Source organism: Oncorhynchus mykiss, chromosome 10 (genome assembly GCF_057628025.1).
Source record: "Oncorhynchus mykiss isolate SJ-2025 chromosome 10, ASM5762802v1, whole genome shotgun sequence".
Lineage (NCBI taxonomy): Eukaryota > Metazoa > Chordata > Actinopteri > Salmoniformes > Salmonidae > Oncorhynchus > Oncorhynchus mykiss.
The window spans coordinates 81812762-81836236 of NC_143031.1; the positions used below are offsets into that span (position 1 = coordinate 81812762).

At 42.4% G+C, this 23475-nt stretch overlaps 1 protein-coding gene across 1 annotated transcript; it reads right to left on the bottom strand.

The window, feature by feature from the left end:
* Positions 1–250: 250 nt before the first annotated feature.
* On the bottom strand, positions 251–23359 carry LOC149980499 (uncharacterized). The gene is made up of 6 exons (XM_090188678.1): positions 23090–23359; positions 13677–14999; positions 11569–11880; positions 9772–9883; positions 4501–4593; positions 251–1798 (listed from the first exon to the last, which is right to left on the bottom strand). Exons 1-6 carry the CDS (start codon positions 23163–23165, stop codon positions 1633–1635), a joined length of 2082 nt encoding a protein of 693 aa, XP_090044804.1. The 5' UTR covers positions 23166–23359; the 3' UTR covers positions 251–1632.
* Positions 23360–23475: the final 116 nt, after the last annotated feature.

Below are 23475 nucleotides of genomic sequence, written 5' to 3' on the forward strand. Positions count from 1 at the left end.
CTACTACCATGGAACCCACACACACACACCCTGAGGAAATACCACAGGACGGCCCATACTGAGATCCTACTACCATGGAACCCACACACACACACCCTGAGGAAATACCACAGGACAGCCCATACTGAGATCCTACTACCATGGAACCCACACACACACCCTGAGGAAATACCACAGGATGGCCCATACTGAGATCCTACTACCATGGAACCCACACACACACCCTGAGGAAATACCACAGGATGGCCCATACCTTTGAAGATGATTTTATTGTGCACACGTCAATCAACAAAATGGCCATCAGAAGGTTGTAGTTTGGTATTGTGGTATTTGATTAGGATCCCCATGAGCTGTTTCTAAAGCAGCAGCTACTCTTCCTGGGGTTTATTAGGATCATTATCTGTTTCTAAAGCAGCAGCTACTCTTCCTGGGGTTTATTAGGATCATTATCTGTTTCTAAAGCAGCAGATAGTCTTCCTGGGGTTTATTAGGATCATTATCTGTTTCTATAGCAGCAGCTACTCTTCCTGGGGTTTATTAGGATCATTATCTGTTTCTATAGCAGCAGCTACTCTTCCTGGGGTTTATTAGGATCATTATCTGTTTCTAAAGCAGCAGCTACTATTCCTGGGGTTTATTAGGATCATTATCTGTTTCTATAGTAGCAGCTACTCTTCCTGGGGTTTATTAGGATCATTATCTGTTTCTATAGCAGCAGCTACTCTTCCTGGGGTTTATTAGGATCATTATCTGTTTCTATAGCAGCAGCTACTATTCCTGGGGTTTATTAGGATCATTATCTGTTTCTATAGTAGCAGATACTCTTCCTGGGGTTGATTAGGATCCCCATGAGCTGTTTCTAAAGCAGCAGATACTCTTCCTGGCGTTCCACACAAAACAGGAAACATGACATAATACAGAACATCAATAGACAAGAACAGCTGAAGGACAGAAATACATCCATTTAAATAAATATATTTAACAATACACACTACATATCAATACACTCTACATATCGATACACAAACTATTTAGGTCAAATATGGGAGAGGCGTTGTGCCACGAGATGTTGCTTTATCTGTTTTCTGAAACCAGGTTTGTTGTTTATTTCAGCGATATGAGATGGGAGGAAGTTCCATGCAATAAGGGCTATATATATAATATATATATATACTGTACGCTTTCTTCAATTTGTTCTGGATTAGAGAAGGGGGGGAGAGGGACACATGAACAGGGGAGGGAGAGAAGGGGGAGAGAGGGACACAGGAACAGGGGAGGGAGAGAAGGGGAGAGGGACACAGGAACAGGGGCAGGGGGGTTGGGGGAGAGGGACACAGGAACAGGGGAGGGAGAGAAGGGGAGAGGGACACAGGAACAGGGGAGGGAGAGAAGGGGAGAGGGACACAAGAACAGGGGAGGGAGAGAAGGGGAGAGGGACACAGGAACAGGGGAGGGAGAGAAGGGGAGAGGGACACAGGAACAGGGGAGGGAGAGAAGGGGAGAGGGACACAGGAACAGGGGAGGGAGAGAAGGGGGGGAGAGGGACACAGGAACGGGGGGAGAGGGACACAGGAACAGGGGAGGGAGAGAAGGGAGGAACAGGGGGAAGGAGTGTCAGCTGACTGTGTAGATCTATAGAACTGAAGTCTGGACATCATGTGACAGATCTACTGGTCTGTTGGTCAGGTCCTCCATGGAGGTGAGCTGTAGATCCGTAATTTCTACCTCCTCCTCCTCCTGCTGCAGCTGCTGTTGGGTTAGAGAGGGGTCCAGGTCCCACGGGTCCAGAACAGCAATTCTAGAGGAGAGAAGGAAGTAGAATGGGTTAAAGAAACAATAGGAGAGATAAGCAGGGTAGAAAATACAGAGAGAGAAGGACTGGGAGAGAGGGGAGAGATGGGGAAAGAGGAGGAGAGAGGGGGAAAGAGGAGGAGAGAGGGGTAAAGAGGAGGAGAGAGGGGAGAGAGAAGAGAGAGAGAGAGGAGAGGGGGTACAAGGAAGGGGAAGGAAGGGGGAGGATCAGAGAGAAAAAGTGAGGGAGAAGGAGAAAGAGAAAAATATAGAAAGAGGGAGAGAGAGAAAATGACAGAAAGAGACTACTTTTTCCAAATCTCTAACCTTCTTTCTTAGTGTACTTTCCTTGATGTGGATTAGGTCTGCAGTAAGGCAGTATAATACTCTGGCTTCAGCTGGACTGAGGTCTGCAGTAAGGCAGTATACTACTCTGGCTTCAGCTGGACTGAGGTCTGTAGTAAGGCAGTATAATACTCTGGCTTCAGCTGGACTGAGGTCTGCAGTAAGGCAGTATAATACTCTGGCTTCAGCTGGACTGAGGTCTGCAGTAAGGCAGTATAATACTCTGACTTCAGCTGGACTGAGGTCTGTAGTAAGGCAGTATAATACTCTGGCTTCAGCTGGACTGAGGTCTGTAGGAAGGCAGTATAATACTCTGGCTTCAGCTGGACTGGGGTCTGCAGTAAGGCAGTATAATACTCTGGTTTCAGCTGGACTGAGGTCTGCAGTAAGGCATCATAATACTCTGGTTTCAGCTGGACTGCGGTCTGTAGTAAGGCAGTATAATACTCTGGTTTCAGCTGGACCGAGGTCTGCAGTAAGGCAGTATAATACTCTGGCTTCAGCTGGATTGAGGTCTGCAGTAAGGCAGTGTAATACTCTGGCTTCAGCTGGACTGAGGTCTGTAGTAAGGCAGTATAATACTCTGGCTTCAGCTGGACTGAGGTCTGTAGTAAGGCAGTATAATACTCTGGCTTCAGCTGGACTGAGGTCTGCAGTAAGGCAGTATAATACTCTGGCTTCAGCTGGACTGAGGTCTGCAGTAAGGCAGTATAATACTCTGGCTTCAGCTGGACTGAGGTCTGCAGTAAGGCAGTATAATACTCTGGCTTCAGCTGGACTGAGGTCTGCAGTAAGGCAGTATAATCATCTGGCTTCAGCTGGATTGAGGTCTGCAGTAAGGCAGTATAATACTCTGGCTTCAGCTGGACTGAGATAAGGCAGTATAATACTCTGGCTTCAGCTGGACTGAGGTCAACAGTAAGGCAGTATAATACTCTGGTTTCAGCTGGACTGAGGTCTGCAGTAAGGCAGTATAATACTCTGGCTTCAGCTGGACTGAGGTCTGTTGTAAGGCAGTATAATCCTCTGACTTCAGCTGGACTGAGGTCTGCAGTAAGGCTTCAGCTGGACAAACTAACTCATGTCATGTGACCTCCTGGGCACTGACTACAGATCAACAGACCTAGATCAGACTTTACCCAAGACTCAGAGGCAGGAAACCATGTTGAGACACACAGGTAATAGATAAAATGTACACTGATATACGCTGAGTTTACAAAAACATTAAGAACACCTTCCTGATATTGAGTTGTTACTTTTTTAAACAGTGCATTTGTTGGTTAAGGGCTTGTCAGTAAGTATTTCACAGTGAAGTCTAAACCTGTTGTATTCTGCACCTCACTATGTTGTTGTTGTTGTTGTTGTTGTTGTTGTTGGGCTTTGGTCATAAACACTGGTTCTGAAGAGCTACAGGGCTGTGCAGGCTTTTGTTACAGCCCAACACTAACACTCTTGATTCAGCTCATTGTTAGCTTGAGGACTGGTTGAATCGGGTGGTCTTCAGTGCAGGGCTGGAACTAAAGCCTGCACTCCCTGTACCTCTTCAGGACCAGGTTAGGAAACCACCATATCTGTATTGAGTAAAAGACAGACTGCAGGGTTGGAACTAAAGCCTGCACCCCCTGTACCTCTTCAGGACCAGGTTAGGAAACCACCGTATCTGTATTGAGTAAAAGACAGACTGCAGGGCTGGAACTAAAGCCTGCACCCCCTGTACCTCTTCAGGACCAGGTTAGGAAACCAACATATCTGTATTGAGTAAAAGACAGACTGCAGGTTTTTGTTAGCAGCAAAACAACCTTATTCTTTACTCTGATAAACCGCAAAATGTTAAGCAAAGAATCATGGGTAATGTAGTTGCATGCACAATTCTTGAGATGAGTAAAAAAAAAAAAATGCTATGTAAATCGACATTCTTTATACTGTATTGCTGATAGGAGCCTCTTTCAGAGTTCTCACACCGCCTGGTAGAGCTCTGTCATTTCCAAAGTAAACATTGTTGTAAAAAGAGAAGAAGAAGAAGTATTGGAAGTTATTTTTTTTGCGTCGTTAGCAAATAGGAATTTAAGGTGGGATATTTGTTTCAATGGTTAAAGGGTTAATGGGGGTTGATCACAGTTTGGACATGGACACCTGGGTTGTGTTCAGTAACCAAGTAATTAAAAAACAGGAGTTATTTTTTATTTTGTTTAACCTTTATTGAACTAGGCAAGTCAGGAACAAATTCTTATTTACAATGACGGCCTACCCCGGCCAAACCTGGACGATGCTGGGCCAATTGTGTACAGTCATATGGGACTCCCAATCACGGCCGGATGTGACACAGCCTGGATAATGTTAAGGTAATGTAGCTTCAGGACTCACTGTTGGCATTGTCCATCTCCGGCTGGTAGAGTCTCTTCATTACACAGTGCTGTACGTGTCCCCTCCTCACACAGCCTGGCTGGAGCTGGGCTGCTACACAGAGACGCAGTTTCACACATCAACCCTGCATCCGAACCAGACACTTTACAGAAACCTCAACCCTCATTTTAACTCAAACCTCAATCTCCAAGAAAGAGAAGAAATGTAAAGTACCACATAGAAGATGTTTCAGAATGGATATTTTTCATAGTTCTAAGGTAGAACGTTAAGGTGTATACTTCATAGTTCTAATGTAGAATGTTAAGGTGTTCCAGAATGGGTATATTTCATAGTTCTAACGTTAAGGTGTTCCAGAATGGGTATATTTCATAGTTCTAAGGTAGAATGTTAAGGTGTTCCAGAATGGGTATATTTCATAGTTCTAAGGTAGAATGTTAAGGTGTTCCAGAATGGGTATATTTCATAGTTCTAACGTTAAGGTGTTGGAGAATGGGTATATTTCATGGTTCTAAGGTAGAATGTTAAGGTGTTCCAGAATGGGTATATTTCATAGTTCTAACGTTAAGGTGTTCCAGAATGGGTATATTTCATGGTTCTAAGGTAGAATGTTAAGATGTTCCAGAATGGGTATACTTCATAGTTCTAACGCTAAGGTGTTCCAGAATGGGTATATTTCATAGTTCTAACGCTAAGGTGTTCCAGAATGGGTATATTTCATAGTTCTAACGCTAAGGTGTTCCAGAATGGGTATATTTCATAGTTCTAACGCTAAGGTGTTCCAGAATGGGTATATTTCATAGTTCTAACGCTAAGGTGTTCCAGAATGGGTATATTTCATGGTTCTAAGGTAGAATGTTAAGGTGTTCCAGAATGGGTATATTTCATAGTTCTAACGTTAAGGTGTTCCAGAATGGGTATATTTCATGGTTCTAAGGTAGAATGTTAAGATGTTCCAGAATGGGTATACTTCATAGTTCTAACGCTAAGGTGTTCCAGAATGGGTATATTTCATAGTTCTAACGCTAAGGTGTTCCAGAATGGATATATTTCATGGTTCTAAGGTAGAATGTTAAGGTGTTCCAGAATGGGTATATTTCATAGTTCTAACGTTAAGGTGTTCCAGAATGGGTATATTTCATGGTTCTAAGGTAGAATGTTAAGATGTTCCAGAATGGGTATACTTCATAGTTCTAACGCTAAGGTGTTCCAGAATGGATATATTTCATGGTTCTAAGGTAGAATGTTAAGGTGTTCCAGAATGGGTATATTTCATAGTTCTAACATTAAGGTGTTCCAGAATGGGTATATTTCATGGTTCTAAGGTAGAATGTTAAGATGTTCCAGAATGGGTATATTTCATAGTTCTAACGTTAAGGTGTTCCAGAATGGATATATTTCATGGTTCTAAGGTAGAATGTTAAGGTGTTCCAGAATGGGTATATTTCATAGTTCTAACGTTAAGGTGTTCCAGAATGGGTATATTTCATGGTTCTAAGGTAGAATGTTAAGATGTTCCAGAATGGGTATACTTCATAGTTCTAACGCTAAGGTGTTCCAGAATGGGTATATTTCATAGTTCTAACGTTAAGGTGTTGGAGAATGGGTATATTTCATGGTTCTAAGGTAGAATGTTAAGGTGTTCCAGAATGGGTATATTTCATAGTTCTAACGCTAAGGTGTTCCAGAATGGGTATATTTCATGGTTCTAAGGTAGAATGTTAAGGTGTTCCAGAATGGGTATATTTCATAGTTCTAACGTTAAGGTGTTCCAGAATGGGTATATTTCATGGTTCTAAGGTAGAATGTTAAGGTGTTCCAGAATGGGTATATTTCATAGTTCTAACGTTAAGGTGTTCCAGAATGGATATATTTCATGGTTCTAAGGTAGAATGTTAAGGTGTTCCAGAATGGGTATATTTCATAGTTCTAACGTTAAGGTGTTCCAGAATGGATATATTTCATGGTTCTAAGGTAGAATGTTAAGGTGTTCCAGAATGGATATATTTCATGGTTCTAAGGTAGCACGTTAAGGTGTTCCAGAATGGATATATTTCATAGTTCTAAGGTAGAATGTTAAGGTGTTCCAGAATGGGTATATTTCATAGTTCTAACGTTAAGGTGTTCCAGAATGGAACACCTGTTAGTTTGATTTCTACCTACAGACCCACCTGTTAGTTTGGTTTCTACCTACAGACCCACCTGTTAGTTTGGTTTCTACTTACAGACCCACCTGTTAGTTTGATCTCTAACTACAGACCCACCTGTTAGTTTGATCTCTACCTACAGACCCACCTGTTAGTTTGGTTTCTACCTACAGACCCACCTGTTAGTTTGGTTTTTACCTACAGACCCACCTGTTAGTTTGGTTTCGACCTACAGACCCACCTGTTAGATTGGTTTCTACCTACAGACCCACCTGTTAGTTTGGTTTCTACCAACAGACCCACCTGTTAGTTTGGTTTCTACCTACAGACCCACCTGTTAGTTTGGTTTCTACCTACAGACCCACCTGTTAGTTCCATCTCTAACTACAGACCCACCTGTTAGTTTGGTTTCTACCTACAGACCCACCTGTTAGTTTGATTTCTACCTACAGACCCACCTGTTAGTTTGGTTTCTACCTACAGACCCACCTGTTAGTTTGGTTTCTACCTACAGACCCACCTGTTAGTTTGATCTCTACCTACAGACCCACCTGTTAGTTTGATCTCTACCTACAGACCCACCTGTTAGTTTGGTTTCTACCTATAAACCCACCTGTTAGTTTGGTTTTTACCTACAGACCCACCTGTTAGTTTGGTTTCGACCTACAGACCCACCTGTTAGTTTGGTTTCTACCTACAGACCCACCTGTTAGTTTGGTTTCTACCTACAGACCCACCTGTTAGTTTGGTTTCTACCTACAGACCCACCTGTTAGTTTGGTTTCTACCTACAGACCCACCTGTTAGTTCCATCTCTAACTACAGACCCACCTGTTAGTTTGGTTTCTACCTACAGACCCACCTGTTAGTTCCATCTCTAACTACAGACCCACCTGTTAGTTTGGTTTCTACCTACATACCCACCTGTTAGTTTGGTTTCTACCGACAGACCCACCTGTTAGTTTGGTTTCTCCCCTACATACCCACCTGTTCGTTTGGTTTCTACCTACATACCCACCTGTTAGTTTGGTTTCTACCTACAGACCCACCTGTTAGTTTGGTTTCTACCTACAGACCCACCTGTTAGTTTTATTTCTACCTACAGACCCACCTGTTAGTTTGGTTTCTACCTACAGACCCACCTGTTAGTTTGGTTTCTACCTACAGACCCACCTGTTAGTTTGGTTTCTACCTACAGACCCACCTGTTAGTTTGGTTTCTACCTACAGACCCACCTGTTAGTTTGGTTTCTACCTACAGACCCACCTGTTAGTTTGGTTTCTACCTACAGACCCACCTGTTAGTTTGGTTTCTACCTACAGACCCACCTGTTAGTTTGGTTTCTACCTACAGACCCACCTGTTAGTTTGGTTTCTACCTACAGACCCACCTGTTAGTTTGGTTTCTACCTACAGACCCACCTGTTAGTTTGGTTTCTACCTACAGACCCACCTGTTAGTTTGGTTTCTACCTACATACCCACCTGTTAGTTTGGTTTCTACCTACAGACCCACCTGTTAGTTTGGTTTCTACCTACAGACCCACCTGTTAGTTTTATTTCTACCTACAGACCCACCTGTTAGTTTGGTTTCTACCTACAGACCCACCTGTTAGTTTGGTTTCTACCTACAGACCCACCTGTTAGTTTGGTTTCTACCTACAGACCCACCTGTTAGTTTGGTTTCTACCTACAGACCCACCTGTTAGTTTGGTTTCTACCTACAGACCCACCTGTTAGTTTGGTTTCTACCTACAGACCCACCTGTTAGTTTGGTTTCTACCTACAGACCCACCTGTTAGTTTGGTTTCTACCTACAGACCCACCTGTTAGTTTGGTTTCTACCTACAGACCCACCTGTTAGTTTGGTTTCTACCTACAGACCCACCTGTTAGTTTGGTTTCTACCTACAGACCCACCTGTTAGTTTGGTTTCTACCTACAGACCCACCTGTTAGTTTGGTGTCTCATTACAGACCCACCTGTTAGTTTGGTTTCTACCTACAGACCCACCTGTTAGTTTGGTTTCTACCTACAGACCCACCTGTTAGTTTGGTTTCTACCTACAGACCCAACCTGTTAGTTTCATCTCTACCTACAGACCCACCTGTTAGTTTGGTTTCTACCATCAGACCCACCTGTTAGTTTGGTTTCTACCTACAGACCCACCTGTTAGTTTGGTTTCTACCTACAGACCCACCTGTTAGTTTGGTTTCTACCTACAGACCCACCTGTTAGTTTGATCTCTACCTACAGACCCACCTGTTAGTTTGATCTCTACCTACAGACCCACCTGTTAGTTTGGTTTCTACCTACAGACCCACCTGTTAGTTTGGTTTTTACCTACAGACCCACCTGTTAGTTTGGTTTCGACCTACAGACCCACCTGTTAGTTTGGTTTCTACCTACAGACCCACCTGTTAGTTTGGTTTCTACCTACAGACCCACCTGTTAGTTTGGTTTCTACCTACAGACCCACCTGTTAGTTTGGTTTCTACCTACAGACCCACCTGTTAGTTTGGTTTCTACCTACAGACCCACCTGTTAGTTCCATCTCTAACTACAGACCCACCTGTTAGTTTGGTTTCTACCTACAGACCCACCTGTTAGTTCCATCTCTAACTACAGACCCACCTGTTAGTTCGGTTTCTACCTACATACCCACCTGTTAGTTTGGTTTCTACCTACAGACCCACCTGTTAGTTTGGTTTCTCCCCTACATACCCACCTGTTCGTTTGGTTTCTACCTACATACCCACCTGTTAGTTTGGTTTCTACCTACAGACCCACCTGTTAGTTTGTTTTCTACCTACAGACCCACCTGTTAGTTTGGTTTATACCTACAGACCCACCTGTTAGTTTGGTTTCTACCTACAGACCCACCTGTTAGTTTGGTTTCTACCTACAGACCCACCTGTTAGTTTGGTTTCTACCTACAGACCCACCTGTTAGTTTGGTTTCTACCTACAGACCCACCTGTTAGTTTGGTTTCTACCTACAAACCCACCTGTTAGTATGGTTTCTACCTACAGACCCACCTGTTAGTTTGGTTTCTACCTACAGACCCACCTGTTAGTTTGGTTTCTACCTACAGACCCACCTGTTAGTTTGGTTTCTACCTACAGACCTACCTGTTAGTTTTGTCACGACACTTGAGGACGTAGACAATGATGACGATGGTCTCCAGCACCAGAAACACAGCAGCAGAGATGGCTCCTATCTTCCAGGCTTCCAGACCTGATTCTGAACAGGGGATGAGAGGAGGAGAGGAGAAGAGAGGAGAGAGAGGTATGTTAACACAGCAGCAGATACGGCTCCTATCTTCCAGGCTTCCAGACCTGATTCTGAACAGGAGATGAGAGGAGGAGAGGAGAAGAGAGGAGAGAGAGGTACGTTAACACAGCAGCAGAGATGGCTCCAATCGTACAAGCTTCCAGGCCTGATTCTGAATAGGAGACGGAGAGGAGGAGAGGAGAAGAGAGGAGAGAGAGGTACATTAACACAGCATCAGACATGGCTCCTATCTTCCAGGCTTCCAAGCATCAGATTTTTACAGTGCTGTGTAGATGGGAAAAAGCTGCTCTTGAAATATTTTTTATATAGGTTTGTCAAAAGAGAGATCAGGGTCCAGAGTAACGCAGACGTCCTTCACAGTTTAATTTAGACTACCGCACAACCTTTCGAGATTCATTGGAAGATCTGACAACTCATCTCTTTGTTTATTGGGGCCTAAAACTATCAAATCCGTTTGTCCGAGTTTGAAAGTAATACATTAATCCTCCTTATGACTGAAACACAGGACACTAGTCTATCTCCTGTTTCTGTAGTGAGACAGCTTGATGCAACAGGACACCCCCTGGACAGGACACTAGTCTATCTCCTGTTTCTGTAGCCTGAGGCAGCTTGATGTACCAGTACACCCCCTGGACAGGACACTAGTCTATCTCCTGTTTCTGTAGTGAGACAGCATAATGTACCAGTACACCCCCTGGACAGGACACTAGTCTATCTCCTGTTTCTGTAGTGAGACAGCTTGATGTACCGGGACACCCCCTGGACAGGACACTAGTCTATCTCCTGTTTCTGTAGTGTGAGACAGCTTGATGCAACAGGACACCCCCTGGACAGGACACTAGTCTATCTCCTGTTTCTGTAGCCTGAGGCAGCTTGATGTACCGGGACACCCCCTGGACAGGACACTAGTCTATCTCCTGTTTCTGTAGTGTGAGACAGCTTGATGTAACAGGACACCCCATGGACCGGACACTAGTCTATCTCCTGTTTCTGTAGTGAGAGACAGCTTGATGTACCGGGACACCCCCTGGACAGGACACTAGTCTATATCCTGTTACACTAGTGTGGTAAACCAAAGTGTGCCATTGGTTTACCGTTGTCATGTCGATTATTGTTACCATGTCCGTTGGTTCGTGTGAGTACCTGTGTTGTTTGGGATTTCGTGCCACGTATTTTGTGCAGGTGATTACGGGTCTCGTCCCGTGGTGTTAATCATTTTTGTTATTTATTCGAGCTACTCCTCGCTCTTTTGTTTGGGATTCAACCCTGTGTTTTGTTTACGTTTTTGTTTGGTCTTCGGTCCCGTGCCGTCACACTGCACGCTGCAATTTGGGAAATAAAACCCCCTATTACGCATTCCTGCGCCTGTCTCCCGACACATTTAAACCAGCGTGATAAATACAGCCCTTAGCTGTGGTATATTGGCACTATATACCAGAAACCACAGATCTGCCTTATTGCTATAATACAGTTAGTTACCTGTTGTCTGTAGTTATAATACAGGATACAGTTCCCTGTTGTCAGTAGTTATAATACAGGATGCAGTTCCCTGTTGTCTGTAGTTATAATACAGGATACAGTTCCCTGTTGTCAGTTGTTATAATACAGGATACAGTTCCCTGAGTTGTCAGTACCTGTAGTGACCTCCACCACCTTATTGGTCTCTCCTGGCTCCTCCTCATTGGCCACGGCAGGAATGTCCTCCACAAAGTTATCCAGAGTAGAAATGACCTCATCAGGGTCAAAGTTTAAAAGGTTGTCCTGAAACGTGATGATCTTGTTGGCGTCGTTCGACTCCAGATCCACACCCTCCAGGATCTCCTCCCCTCCCATGGTGTTGCTCTCCGTCTCTCCCCGAGGACGGTGGGGGCTGAGTGGGCTAGCGGGGTCCCGAGACTTCCCTGGTATGGATCTCATGGAGCCTTCAACTGGGTCCAGCAGCACTTCTAGAGGAGGGGTCAGATATTTGGCACACATGTGTGAATGAGAGTGAGAAGGGCCCAAAGCCTAGGGTAGGGGCACTATAGAGTGGACCTATGGAATGTAGGGGCTAACGTGTGTGTGTGTGTGTGTGTGTGTGTGTGTGTGTGTGTGTGTGTGTGTGTGTGTGTGTGTGTGTGGTGTGTGTGTGTGTGTGGAGTAATCTCAGTCAGAAAATTCAGTGCCTTATGAATGATTACATTGTCTCTGTAACCAACACATACGATCCCTCAGTCAAGCAGTGAATTTCAAACACAGGTTCAAACACAAAGTCCAGGGAGGTTTTCCAATGCCTCACAAAGGGCGTTGGTAAATTGGTCAAAAGCATTGAACATCCCTTTGAGCATGTTGAAGTTATTAATTACACTTTGAATGGTGTATCAATACACCCAGTCACTACAAAGATACAGGCATCCTTCCTAACTCAGTTGCCGGAGAGGAGGGAAACTGCTCAGGGATTTCACCATGAGGCCAATGGTGATTTTAGTTACAGTTACAGAGTTTAATGGCTGTGATGGGAGAAAACTAAGAATGGATCAACAACATTGTAGTTATTCCACAGTACCAACATACATGACAGAGGGAAAAGAAGGAAGCAAATAATAATAACAGAATACAAATAATTCTAAAACAGAATACAAATAATTCTGAAACAGAATACAAATAATTCTAAAACAGAATACAAATAATTCTAAAACAGAATACAAATAATTCTAAAACAGAATACAAATAATTCTAAAACAGAATACAAATAATTCTAAAACAGAATACAAATAATTCTGAAACAGAATACAAATAATTCTAAAACAGAATACAAATAATTCTAAAACAGAATACAAATAATTCTAAAACAGAATACAAATAATTCTAAAACAGAATACAGATAATTCTAAAACAGAATACAAATAATTCTAAAACAGAATACAAATCATTCTAAAACAGAATACAAATAATTCTAAAACAGAATACAAATCATTCTGAAACAGAATACCAATCATTGCAACAAGGCACTAAAGTAATACTGCAAAGAATGTGGCAAAGCAATTCACTTTTATCCTAAATACAAAGTGTTATGTTTGGGTCAAATCCAAGACATTGCTAAGTACCACTCTCCATATTTTCAAGAATAGTGTTGGCTGCATCATGTTATGGGTATGCTTGTAATCGTTAAGTACTGGGGAGTTTTTTGGGATAAAAAAAAGAAACGGAATGGAGCTAAACAGGCAAAATCCTAGAAGAAAACCTGGATCAGTCTGCTTTCCAACAGACCGTCACACCTAAAACACCTAGACTAGTGAACACCCATAGACATACAAAACCCCTAGACAGGACCAAAAACACATACATCACCCATGTCACACCCTGACCTAACCAAAATAATAAAGAAAACAGAGAATACTAAGGTCAGGGCGTGGCACTGGGAGATGAAGGCCAAATCTACACTGGAGTCGATTACGAAGAAGACTGTGAATGTTCATGAGCGGCCGAGTTACAGTTTTAACTGAAATCTACATGAAAATCTATGGAAAGACCTGAAAAATGGTTGTCTAACAATGATCAACAACCAATAAGACAGAACTTGAAGAGGTTTGGAAAGAATAATGGGCACAATCCAGGTGTGTAAATCTCTTAGAAACTTTTCCAGAGACTTCCAGCTGTAATGGCTGCCCAAGGTGATTCTAACATGTATTGACTCCGGGGGTTGAACACTTATCTAATCAAGACATTTTTCTTTTGTTTTTCATGTTCCACTATAGTTTACCTTGGTTCTCTGATTGACTGGTTTCTGGTGTCTCCTCTTCAATGGCCTCTCCTCCTTCTCCTCCTCCTGCTGTACCTCCTCCTCCTTCTCCTCCTCCTGCTTCACCTCCTCCTCCTTCTCCTCCTCCTGCTTCACCTCCTCCTCCTTCTCCTCCTCCTGCTTCACCTCCAAGCTGGTCTGCAGCTCCTATCATCACTCCTTCATCTCTCTCTTCCTCTTCCACACTCTCTCCATCCCTTTCCTCCTCTCCCCCTATCGCCTCACCCCCTGCGTCTCCAATCACTACTTCAGCTCCAGCCTCTTCCTCCTCCACAACCACCACACTTTCCTCCATCCTTCCCTCCTCCCCCTCTCCTCCCACCACCACCACCACATCCTCCTTCCCTCCCTCCTCTTCAACTGGCTCCCCCACTACCGACTGAGTAGTATTCATTTCCTCATAGTCTTCCACCCCCACCTCCCCACCTAACCCCTCACCTCCCTCATCTTCCACCTCCACCTCCCCCTCTCGCTCCTTCTCTCCTCCAGCCTCCTCAGTCACAGTCTCCTGCTCTGTCTGCACCTCGTCCTCCTCCACCATTTCGGTTGCTAATTTCTCCTCTATCGCCTCCTCCTCTCCCGCCGCCTCCTCCTCCTCTCCCTCCGTCTCCTCTACGTCTACCTCTCTTCCTCCCTTCTCCTCCTCCTCTTCTTCTGGGAGGGTAGTTTCCTCCTCCTCCTTTTCTAGGAAGGTAGTATCCTGCACAACCTTTCCCTCAGTGAGGGGAAAAACAGGGGCCTCCACTAGTTGATCTTTCACCTCCTCTGCTATACTCTCCTCCTCAGACTCAGCTGCTGTCTCTCCCAGCACCTCCTCTCTCCCCGCCTCCTCCTCTACAGACACAGCTTCAGTGGCCTCCCCTTCTCCTCCAACCTCCACCTCCTCTTCCACCACTTCAGTCAAGGCATCCTCCTGTTCTCCTTGCTCCTCCACCTCTCCTTCCTCCTCTACCTCCACCACCTCCTGCTCCCGTCCTCCTCCTCCTCCAAACTCCTCCTCCACTCCATCCTCTACTTCAACCAGCTCCTCCTTCCCCTCCCCTTGTACCTCCTTCAGCACTTCTCCCATAGCGGCCTCCACCACCCTCTCTACCAGCTCCTTCAGCACCTCCTCGACCCCCGGCTCCTCGGCCAGCTCCGAGGCCTCCTGCACGGCGTCCTCCACCTCCTTCAGGCTGGGCGTAGCACCCTCCGGGAGCACCTCCTCCTGCTCTGGTTCCGGAGGAATCTCTGGTGCCTCTTGGAGGGTTACTTCCATAGAGGGCAAGGTGGACGTTGACAGGTCTGCATAGGGGAAATACACACATATTTTACATGTAGAAATGTATTTTATAATATACATCACCAGTCAAATGTTTGGACACACTCATTCAAGGGTTTTTCTTTATTTTGACTATGTTCTACATTGTAGAATAATAATGAAGACGTCAGAACTATGAAGTAACACATATGGAATCATGTAGTAACCAAAGAAAAGTGTTAAACAAATCAAAATATATTTTATATTCTTCAAAGTACCCACCCTTGATGACAGCTTTGCACACTCATTCTATATTTCAAAAGATTGATACTTACATATATTTGTACACATATAAACCTATTTTACAATATATATTTATATTTCAAAAGATTGATGCTGAGAAGTCTGTGTGTGAGTGGACATGTCTGCATGGAGAAATAAAGTTCTCTAGTATATATGGAGGTTATTGAGGATACTGATACAACACGTCTTTACACTAGTGGCCATGTTCTGTTATAACCTCCACCCGGCACAGCCAGAAGAGGACTGGCCCACCCCTCATAGCCTGGTTCCTCTCTACCCGGCACAGCCAGAAGAGGACTGGCCCACCCCTCATAGCCTGGTTCCTCTCTACCCGGCACAGCCAGAAGAGGACTGGCCCACCCCTCATAGCCTGGTTCCTCTCTACCCGACACAGCCAGAAGAGGACTGGCCCACCCCTCATAGCCTGGTTCCTCTCTACCCCGGCACAGCCAGAAGAGGACTGGCCCACCCCTCAGAGCCTGGTTCCTCTCTACCCGGCACAGCCAGAAGAGGACTGGCCCACCCCACATAGCCTGGTTCCTCTCTATGTTTCTTCCTAGGTTTTGGCCTTTCTAGGGAGTTTTTCCTAGCCACCATGCTTCTACACCTGCATTGCTTGCTGTTTGGGGTTTTAGGCTGGGTTTCTGTACAGCACTTTGAGATATCAGCTGATGTACGAAGGGCTATATAAATAAATTAGATTTGATTTGATTTGACTAGTGGTTGAGCTGGGTTGGACCCTGGGTCTTTGTTGGCTTGGGAGAGAAATGCCAACAGTAAAATATAAATAGTAGTAGTTGACTAGCTAGTACAAAGTATCGTGTTGCCTGACTCTCACCAGTCTCTCTGCTGGAAAAGGCTGGGTTGATATAAATCTACTATTTTGGTTTATTGTCTTTCAAACAAGTAAGGAAAATTTTAAAAATGTTATATTGTTTAGATAAATCACATTGCGTTTATGATGGGGTGTTTCATTTGGAGAGGACTTAAAAGCAAACAAAATATGGGTTAATATCACCACATCACAGTCCATGGACCACACATTGATGAGACACAACTAAGCACCATTAGTTATTACTAATAATTTATTACTAATTAATTACAGTTAATTACAGTTAGATAACATCACAATAGAGACACAGTAGAAAAACAAGAGAGACAGTAGAAAACCAGAGAGACAGTAGATAACAAGAGAGACAGTAGAAAACAAGAGAGAAAAGCAAGAGAGACAGTAGAAACACAAGAGAGACAGTAGAAAACAAGAGACACAGTAGAAAACACGAGAGACAGTAGAAAACAAGAGAGACAGTAGAGAACAAGAGAGACAGTAGAACACAAGAGAGACAGTAGATAACAAGAGAGACAGCAGAAACACAAGAGAGAAAAGCAAGAGAGACAGTAGAAACACAAGAGAGACAGTAGAAAACAAGAGACACAGTAGAAAACACGAGAGACAGTAGAAAACGAGAGAGAAAAACGAGAGACAGTAGAAAACAAGAGAGACAGTAGAAAAACAAGAGAGACAGTAGAAAACAAGAGAGAAAAACGAGAGACAGTAGAAAACAAGAGAGACCGTAGAAACACAAGAGAGACAATAGAAAACGAGAGAGAAAAACGAGAGACAGTAGAAAACAAGAGAGACAGTAGAAGAAAAAGAGAGACAGTAGAAAACAAGAGAGAAAAACGAGAGACAGTAGAAAACAAGAGAGAGTAGAAAACAAGAGAGACAGTGGACAACAAGAGAGACAGTAGAAAACAAGAGAGACCGTAGAAACACAAGAGAGACAGTAGAAACACAAGAGAGACAGTAGAAACACAAGAGAGAAAAACAAGAGAGACAGTAGAAAACAAGAGAGACAGTAGAAAACAAGAGAGACAGTAGACAACAAGAGAGACAGTAGAAAACACGAGAGACAGTAGAAAACAAGAGAGACAGTAGAAACACAACAGAGACAGTAGAAAACAAGAGACAGTAGAAAAGCAAGAGAGACAGTAGAAAACAAGAGACAGTAGAAAACAAGAGACAGTAGAAAAGCAAGAGAGAAAGTAGAAAACAAGATAGACAGTAGAAACACAAGAGAGACAGTAGAAAACACAAGAGAGACAGTAGAAAACACAAGAGACAGTAGAAACACAAGAGAGAAAAACAAGAGACAGTAGAAAAGCAAGAGACAGTAGAACACAAGACGCAGTAGAAAACAAGAGAGAGACAGTAGAAAACAAGAGAGAGACAGTAGAAAACAAGAGAGAGACAGTAGAAAACAAGAGAGACAGTAGAAAAGCAAGAGAGACAGTAGAAAACAAGAGAGACAGTAGAAAACAAGAGACAGTAGAAAAGCAAGAGAGACAGTAGAAAACAAGAGAGACAGTAGAAAACAAGAGACAGTAGAAAAGCAAGAGAGACTGTAGAAAACAAGAGACAGTAGAAAACAAGAGAGACTGTAGAAAACAAGAGACAGTAGAAAACAAGAGAGACTGTAGAAAACAAGAGACAGTAGAAAACAAGAGAGACTGTAGAAAACAAGAGACAGTAGAAAACAAGAGAGACTGTAGAAAACAAGAGACAGTAGAAAATCAAAGAGACAGTAGAAACACAAGAGAGACAGTAGAAACACAAGAGAGACTGTAGAAAACAAGAGAGACAGTAGAAAACAAGAGAGACAGTAGAAACACAAGAGAGACTGTAGAAAACAAGAGAGACAGTAGAAAACAAGAGAGACAGTAGAAACACAAGAGAGACTGTAGAAAACAAGAGAGACAGTAGAAAACAAGAGAGACAGTAGAACACAAGAGAGACAGTAGAAACACAAGAGAGACTGTAGAAAACAAGAGAGACAGTAGAAAACAAGAGAGACAGTAGAACACAAGAGAGACAGTAGAAACACAAGAGAGACTGTAGAAAACAAGAGAGACAGTAGAAAACAAGAGAGAGACAGTAGAAAACAAGAGAGAGACAGTAGAAAACAAGAGAGAGACAGTAGAAATCAAGAGACAATAGAAAACAGGAGACAGTAGAAAAACAAGAGACAGTAGAAAACAAGAGGCAGACAGTAGAAAACAAGAGACAGACAGTAGAAAACAAGAGACACAGTAGAAACAAAAGAGAGACATTAGAAACACAAGAGAGAAACACAAGAGAGACAGTAGAAAACAAGAGAGAGACAGTAGAAAACAAGAGACAGACAGTAGAAACACAAGAGAGAGACAGTAGAAACACAAGAGAGACAGTAGAAAACAAGAGAGAGTAGAAAAACGAGACAGTAGAAAAACAAGCGACAGTAGAAAACAAGAGACAGTAGAAAACAAGAGACAGTAGAAAACAAGAGACTGTTGAAAACAAGATAGAGACAGTAGAAACAAGAGACAGTAGAAAACAAGAGAGAGACCGTAGAAACAAGAGAGAGACAGTAGAAACAAGAGAGAAAAACAAGACACAGTAGAAAACAAGAGACAGTAGAAAACAAGAGAGAGACAGTAGAAACAAGAGACAGTAGAAAACAAGAGAGAGACCGTAGAAACAAGAGAGAGACAGTAGAAACAAGAGAGAAAAACAAGACACAGTAGAAAACAAGAGAGAGACAGTAGAAAACAAGAGAGAGACAGTAGAAAAAACAAGAGACACAGTAGAAACACAAGAGAGACAGTAGAAAACAAGAGAGACATTAGAAACACAAGAGAGACAGTAGAAAACAAGAGAGAGACAGTAGAAAACAAGAGAGAGACAGTAGAAAACAAGAGAGACAGTAGAAAACAAGAGAGACAGTAGAAAACAAGAGAGAGACAGTAGAAAACAAGAGAGACAGTAGAAAACAAGAGAGACAGTAGAAAACAAGAGAGAGACAGTAGAAAACAAGAGAGACATTAGAAACACAAGAGAGACAGTGGAAAACAAGAGAGAGACAGTAGAAACACAAGAGAGACAGTAGAAAACAAGAGAGAGACAGTAGAAAACAAGAGAGAGACAGTAGAAAACAAGAGAGACAGTAGAAAACAAGAGAGAGACAGTAGAAAACAAGAGAGAGTAGAAAAACGAGACAGTAGAAAAACAAGCGACAGTAGAAAACAAGAGACAGTAGAAAACAAGAGACAGTAGAAAACAAGAGACAGTAGAAACACAAGACACAGTAGAAAACAAGAGACAGTAGAAAACAAGAGACAGTAGAAAACAAGAGACAGTAGAAAAACAAGAGACAGTAGAAAAACAAGAGACAGTAGAAAAACAAGAGACAGTAGAAAACAAGAGAGACAGTAGAAAACAAGAGAGACAGTAGAAAACAAGAGAGAAACACAAGAGAGACAGTAGAAAACAAGAGACAGACAGTAGAAAACAAGAGACACAGTAGAAACACAAGAGACAGACAGTAGAAAACAAGAGACACAGTAGAAACACAAGAGAGACAGTAGAAACACAAGAGAGAAACACAAGAGAGACAGTAGAAAACAAGAGAGAGACAGTAGAAAACAAGAGAGACATTAGAAACACAAGAGAGACAGTGGAAAACAAGAGAGAGACAGTAGAAACACAAGAGAGACAGTAGAAAACAAGAGAGAGACAGTAGAAAACAAGACACAGTAGAAAACAAGAGACTGTTGAAAACAAGATAGACAGTAGAAAACAAGAGACACAGTAGAAAACAAGAGAGAGACAGTAGAAAACAAGAGAGAGACAGTAGAAAAAACAAGAGACACAGTAGAAACACAAGAGAGACAGTAGAAAACAAGAGAGACATTAGAAACACAAGAGAGACAGTAGAAAACAAGAGAGAGACAGTAGAAAACAAGAGAGAGACAGTAGAAAACAAGAGAGACAGTAGAAAACAAGAGAGACAGTAGAAAACAAGAGAGAGACAGTAGAAAACAAGAGAGACAGTAGAAAACAAGAGAGACAGTAGAAAACAAGAGAGAGACAGTAGAAAACAAGAGAGACATTAGAAACACAAGAGAGACAGTGGAAAACAAGAGAGAGACAGTAGAAACACAAGAGAGACAGTAGAAAACAAGAGAGAGACAGTAGAAAACAAGAGAGAGACAGTAGAAAACAAGAGAGACAGTAGAAAACAAGAGAGAGACAGTAGAAAACAAGAGAGAGTAGAAAAACGAGACAGTAGAAAAACAAGCGACAGTAGAAAACAAGAGACAGTAGAAAACAAGAGACAGTAGAAAACAAGAGACAGTAGAAACACAAGACACAGTAGAAAACAAGAGACAGTAGAAAACAAGAGACAGTAGAAAACAAGAGACAGTAGAAAAACAAGAGACAGTAGAAAAACAAGAGACAGTAGAAAAACAAGAGACAGTAGAAAACAAGAGAGACAGTAGAAAACAAGAGAGACAGTAGAAAACAAGAGAGAAACACAAGAGAGACAGTAGAAAACAAGAGACAGACAGTAGAAAACAAGAGACACAGTAGAAACACAAGAGAGACAGTAGAAACACAAGAGAGAAACACAAGAGAGACAGTAGAAAACAAGAGAGAGACAGTAGAAAACAAGAGAGACATTAGAAACACAAGAGAGACAGTGGAAAACAAGAGAGAGACAGTAGAAACACAAGAGAGACAGTAGAAAACAAGAGAGAGACAGTAGAAAACAAGACACAGTAGAAAACAAGAGACTGTTGAAAACAAGAGAGACAGTAGAAAACAAGAGAGAGACAGTAGAAACAAGAGAGAAAAACAAGACACAGTAGAAAACAAGAGAGAGACAGTAGAAAACAAGAGAGAGACAGTAGAAAAACAAGAGACACAGTAGAAACACAAGAGAGACAGTAGAAAACAAGAGAGACATTAGAAACACAAGAGAGACAGTAGAAAACAAGAGAGAGACAGTAGAAAACAAGAGAGAGACAGTAGAAAACAAGAGAGACAGTAGAAAACAAGAGAGACAGTAGAAAACAAGAGAGAGACAGTAGAAAACAAGAGAGACAGTAGAAAACAAGAGAGACAGTAGAAAACAAGAGAGAGACAGTAGAAAACAAGAGAGAGACAGTAGAAAACAAGAGAGACAGTAGAAAACAAGAGAGAGACAGTAGAAAACAAGAGAGAGACAGTAGAAAACAAGAGAGACAGTAGAAAACAAGAGACAGTAGAAAACAAGAGAGAGACAGTAGAAAACAAGAGAGACAGTAGAAAACAAGAGAGACAGTAGAAAACAAGAGAGAGACAGTAGAAACACAAGAGAGACAGTAGAAAACAAGAGAGAGACAGTAGAAAACAAGAGAGAGACAGTAGAAAACAAGAGAGACAGTAGAAAACAAGAGAGACAGTAGAAAACAAGAGAGAGACAGTAGAAACACAAGAGAGACAGTAGAAAACAAGAGAGAGACAGTAGAAAACAAGAGAGAGACAGTAGAAACAAGAGACAGTAGAAAACAAAAGAGAGACCGTAGAAACAAGAGAGAGACAGTAGAAACAAGAGAGAAAAACAAGACACAGTAGAAAACAAGAGAGAGACAGTAGAAAACAAGAGAGAGACAGTAGAAAAACAAGAGACACAGTAGAAACACAAGAGAGACAGTAGAAAACAAGAGAGACATTAGAAACACAAGAGAGACAGTAGAAAACAAGAGAGAGACAGTAGAAAACAAGAGAGAGACAGTAGAAAACAAGAGAGACAGTAGAAAACAAGAGAGACAGTAGAAAACAAGAGAGAGACAGTAGAAAACAAGAGAGACAGTAGAAAACAAGAGAGACAGTAGAAAACAAGAGAGAGACAGTAGAAAACAAGAGAGACATTAGAAACACAAGAGAGACAGTGGAAAACAAGAGAGAGACAGTAGAAACACAAGAGAGACAGTAGAAAACAAGAGAGAGACAGTAGAAAACAAGAGAGAGACAGTAGAAAACAAGAGAGACAGTAGAAAACAAGAGAGAGACAGTAGAAAACAAGAGAGAGACAGTAGAAAACAAGAGAGACAGTAGAAAACAAGAGAGACAGTAGAAAACAAGAGAGAGACAGTAGAAAACAAGAGAGAGACAGTAGAAAACAAGAGAGACAGTAGAAAACAAGAGAGAGACAGTAGAAAACAAGAGAGAGACAGTAGAAAACAAGAGAGACAGTAGAAAACAAGAGAGACAGTAGAAAACAAGAGAGACAGTAGAAAACAAGAGAGACATTAGAAAACAAGAGACAGTAGAAAAACAAAAGAGACAGTAGAAACACAAGAGAGAGAGTAGAAAACAAGAGAGACAGTAGAAAACAAGAGAGACAGTAGAAACCAAGAGAGACAGTAGAAAAACAAGAGACAGTAGAAAAACAAGAGAGACAGTAGAAAACAAGAGACAGTAGAAAACAAGAGACAGTAGAAAACAAGAGACAGTAGAAAAACAAGAGAGACAGTAGAAAACAAGAGACAGTAGAAAAACAAGAGAGACAGTAGAAAACAAGAGACAGTAGAAAACAAGAGACAGTAGAAAACAAGAGAGACAGTTGGATAACAACAAATCAAATGTATTTATATAGCCCAATACATCAGCTGATATCTCAAAGTGCTGTACAGAAACTCAGCCTAAAACCCCCAAACAGCAAGCAATGCAGGTGTAGAAGCACGATGGCAACGAAAAACTCTAGGAAGAAAACCAATACCTAGGAAGAAGGTTTTGCCCAAAACCTAGAGAGCCAAAACCTAGGAAAAAGGTTTTGGCCAAAAACCTAGAGAGCCAAAACGTAGGAAAAAGGTTTTGGCCAAAAACCTAGAGAGCCAAAAACCTAGGAAGAAACCTAGAGAGGAACCAGGCTATGAGGGATGGCCAGTACATAAGAGCACAAACATTCTCATAAAATGTTCACTATAATACTCACAACATTCCCAAGAGGTCCCCAATCCATCTTACCTTGAGCCTTGTATTGACGTATCAGGTAAACAACAACAACAACAACAATCAATCCTTTCAGAAAACTGGAAGCCATTTTGTCAGAACAAAACTCACAGAAACACCCCAAAACTAAACTCCAATCCCAGTCCCCACTGTCTCTCTTGCTCCTCGTCCAGTCAGTGTGTATGTTTGTCCAACAGAACGTGTTGAGCTGACAGCCCTGGCCAATCAGATAGTAAGACGTGCAGGCCCAGGTTGGGTGATGTCATCATGTGACGTCAGACAGACGAGAGAACATATCATCATACCCCTGGACGTCCCGCTACCTGTGTGTGTGTGTGTGTGTGTGTGTGTGTGTGTGTGTGTGTGTGTGTGTGCGTGTGTGTGTGTGTGTGTGTGTCTGC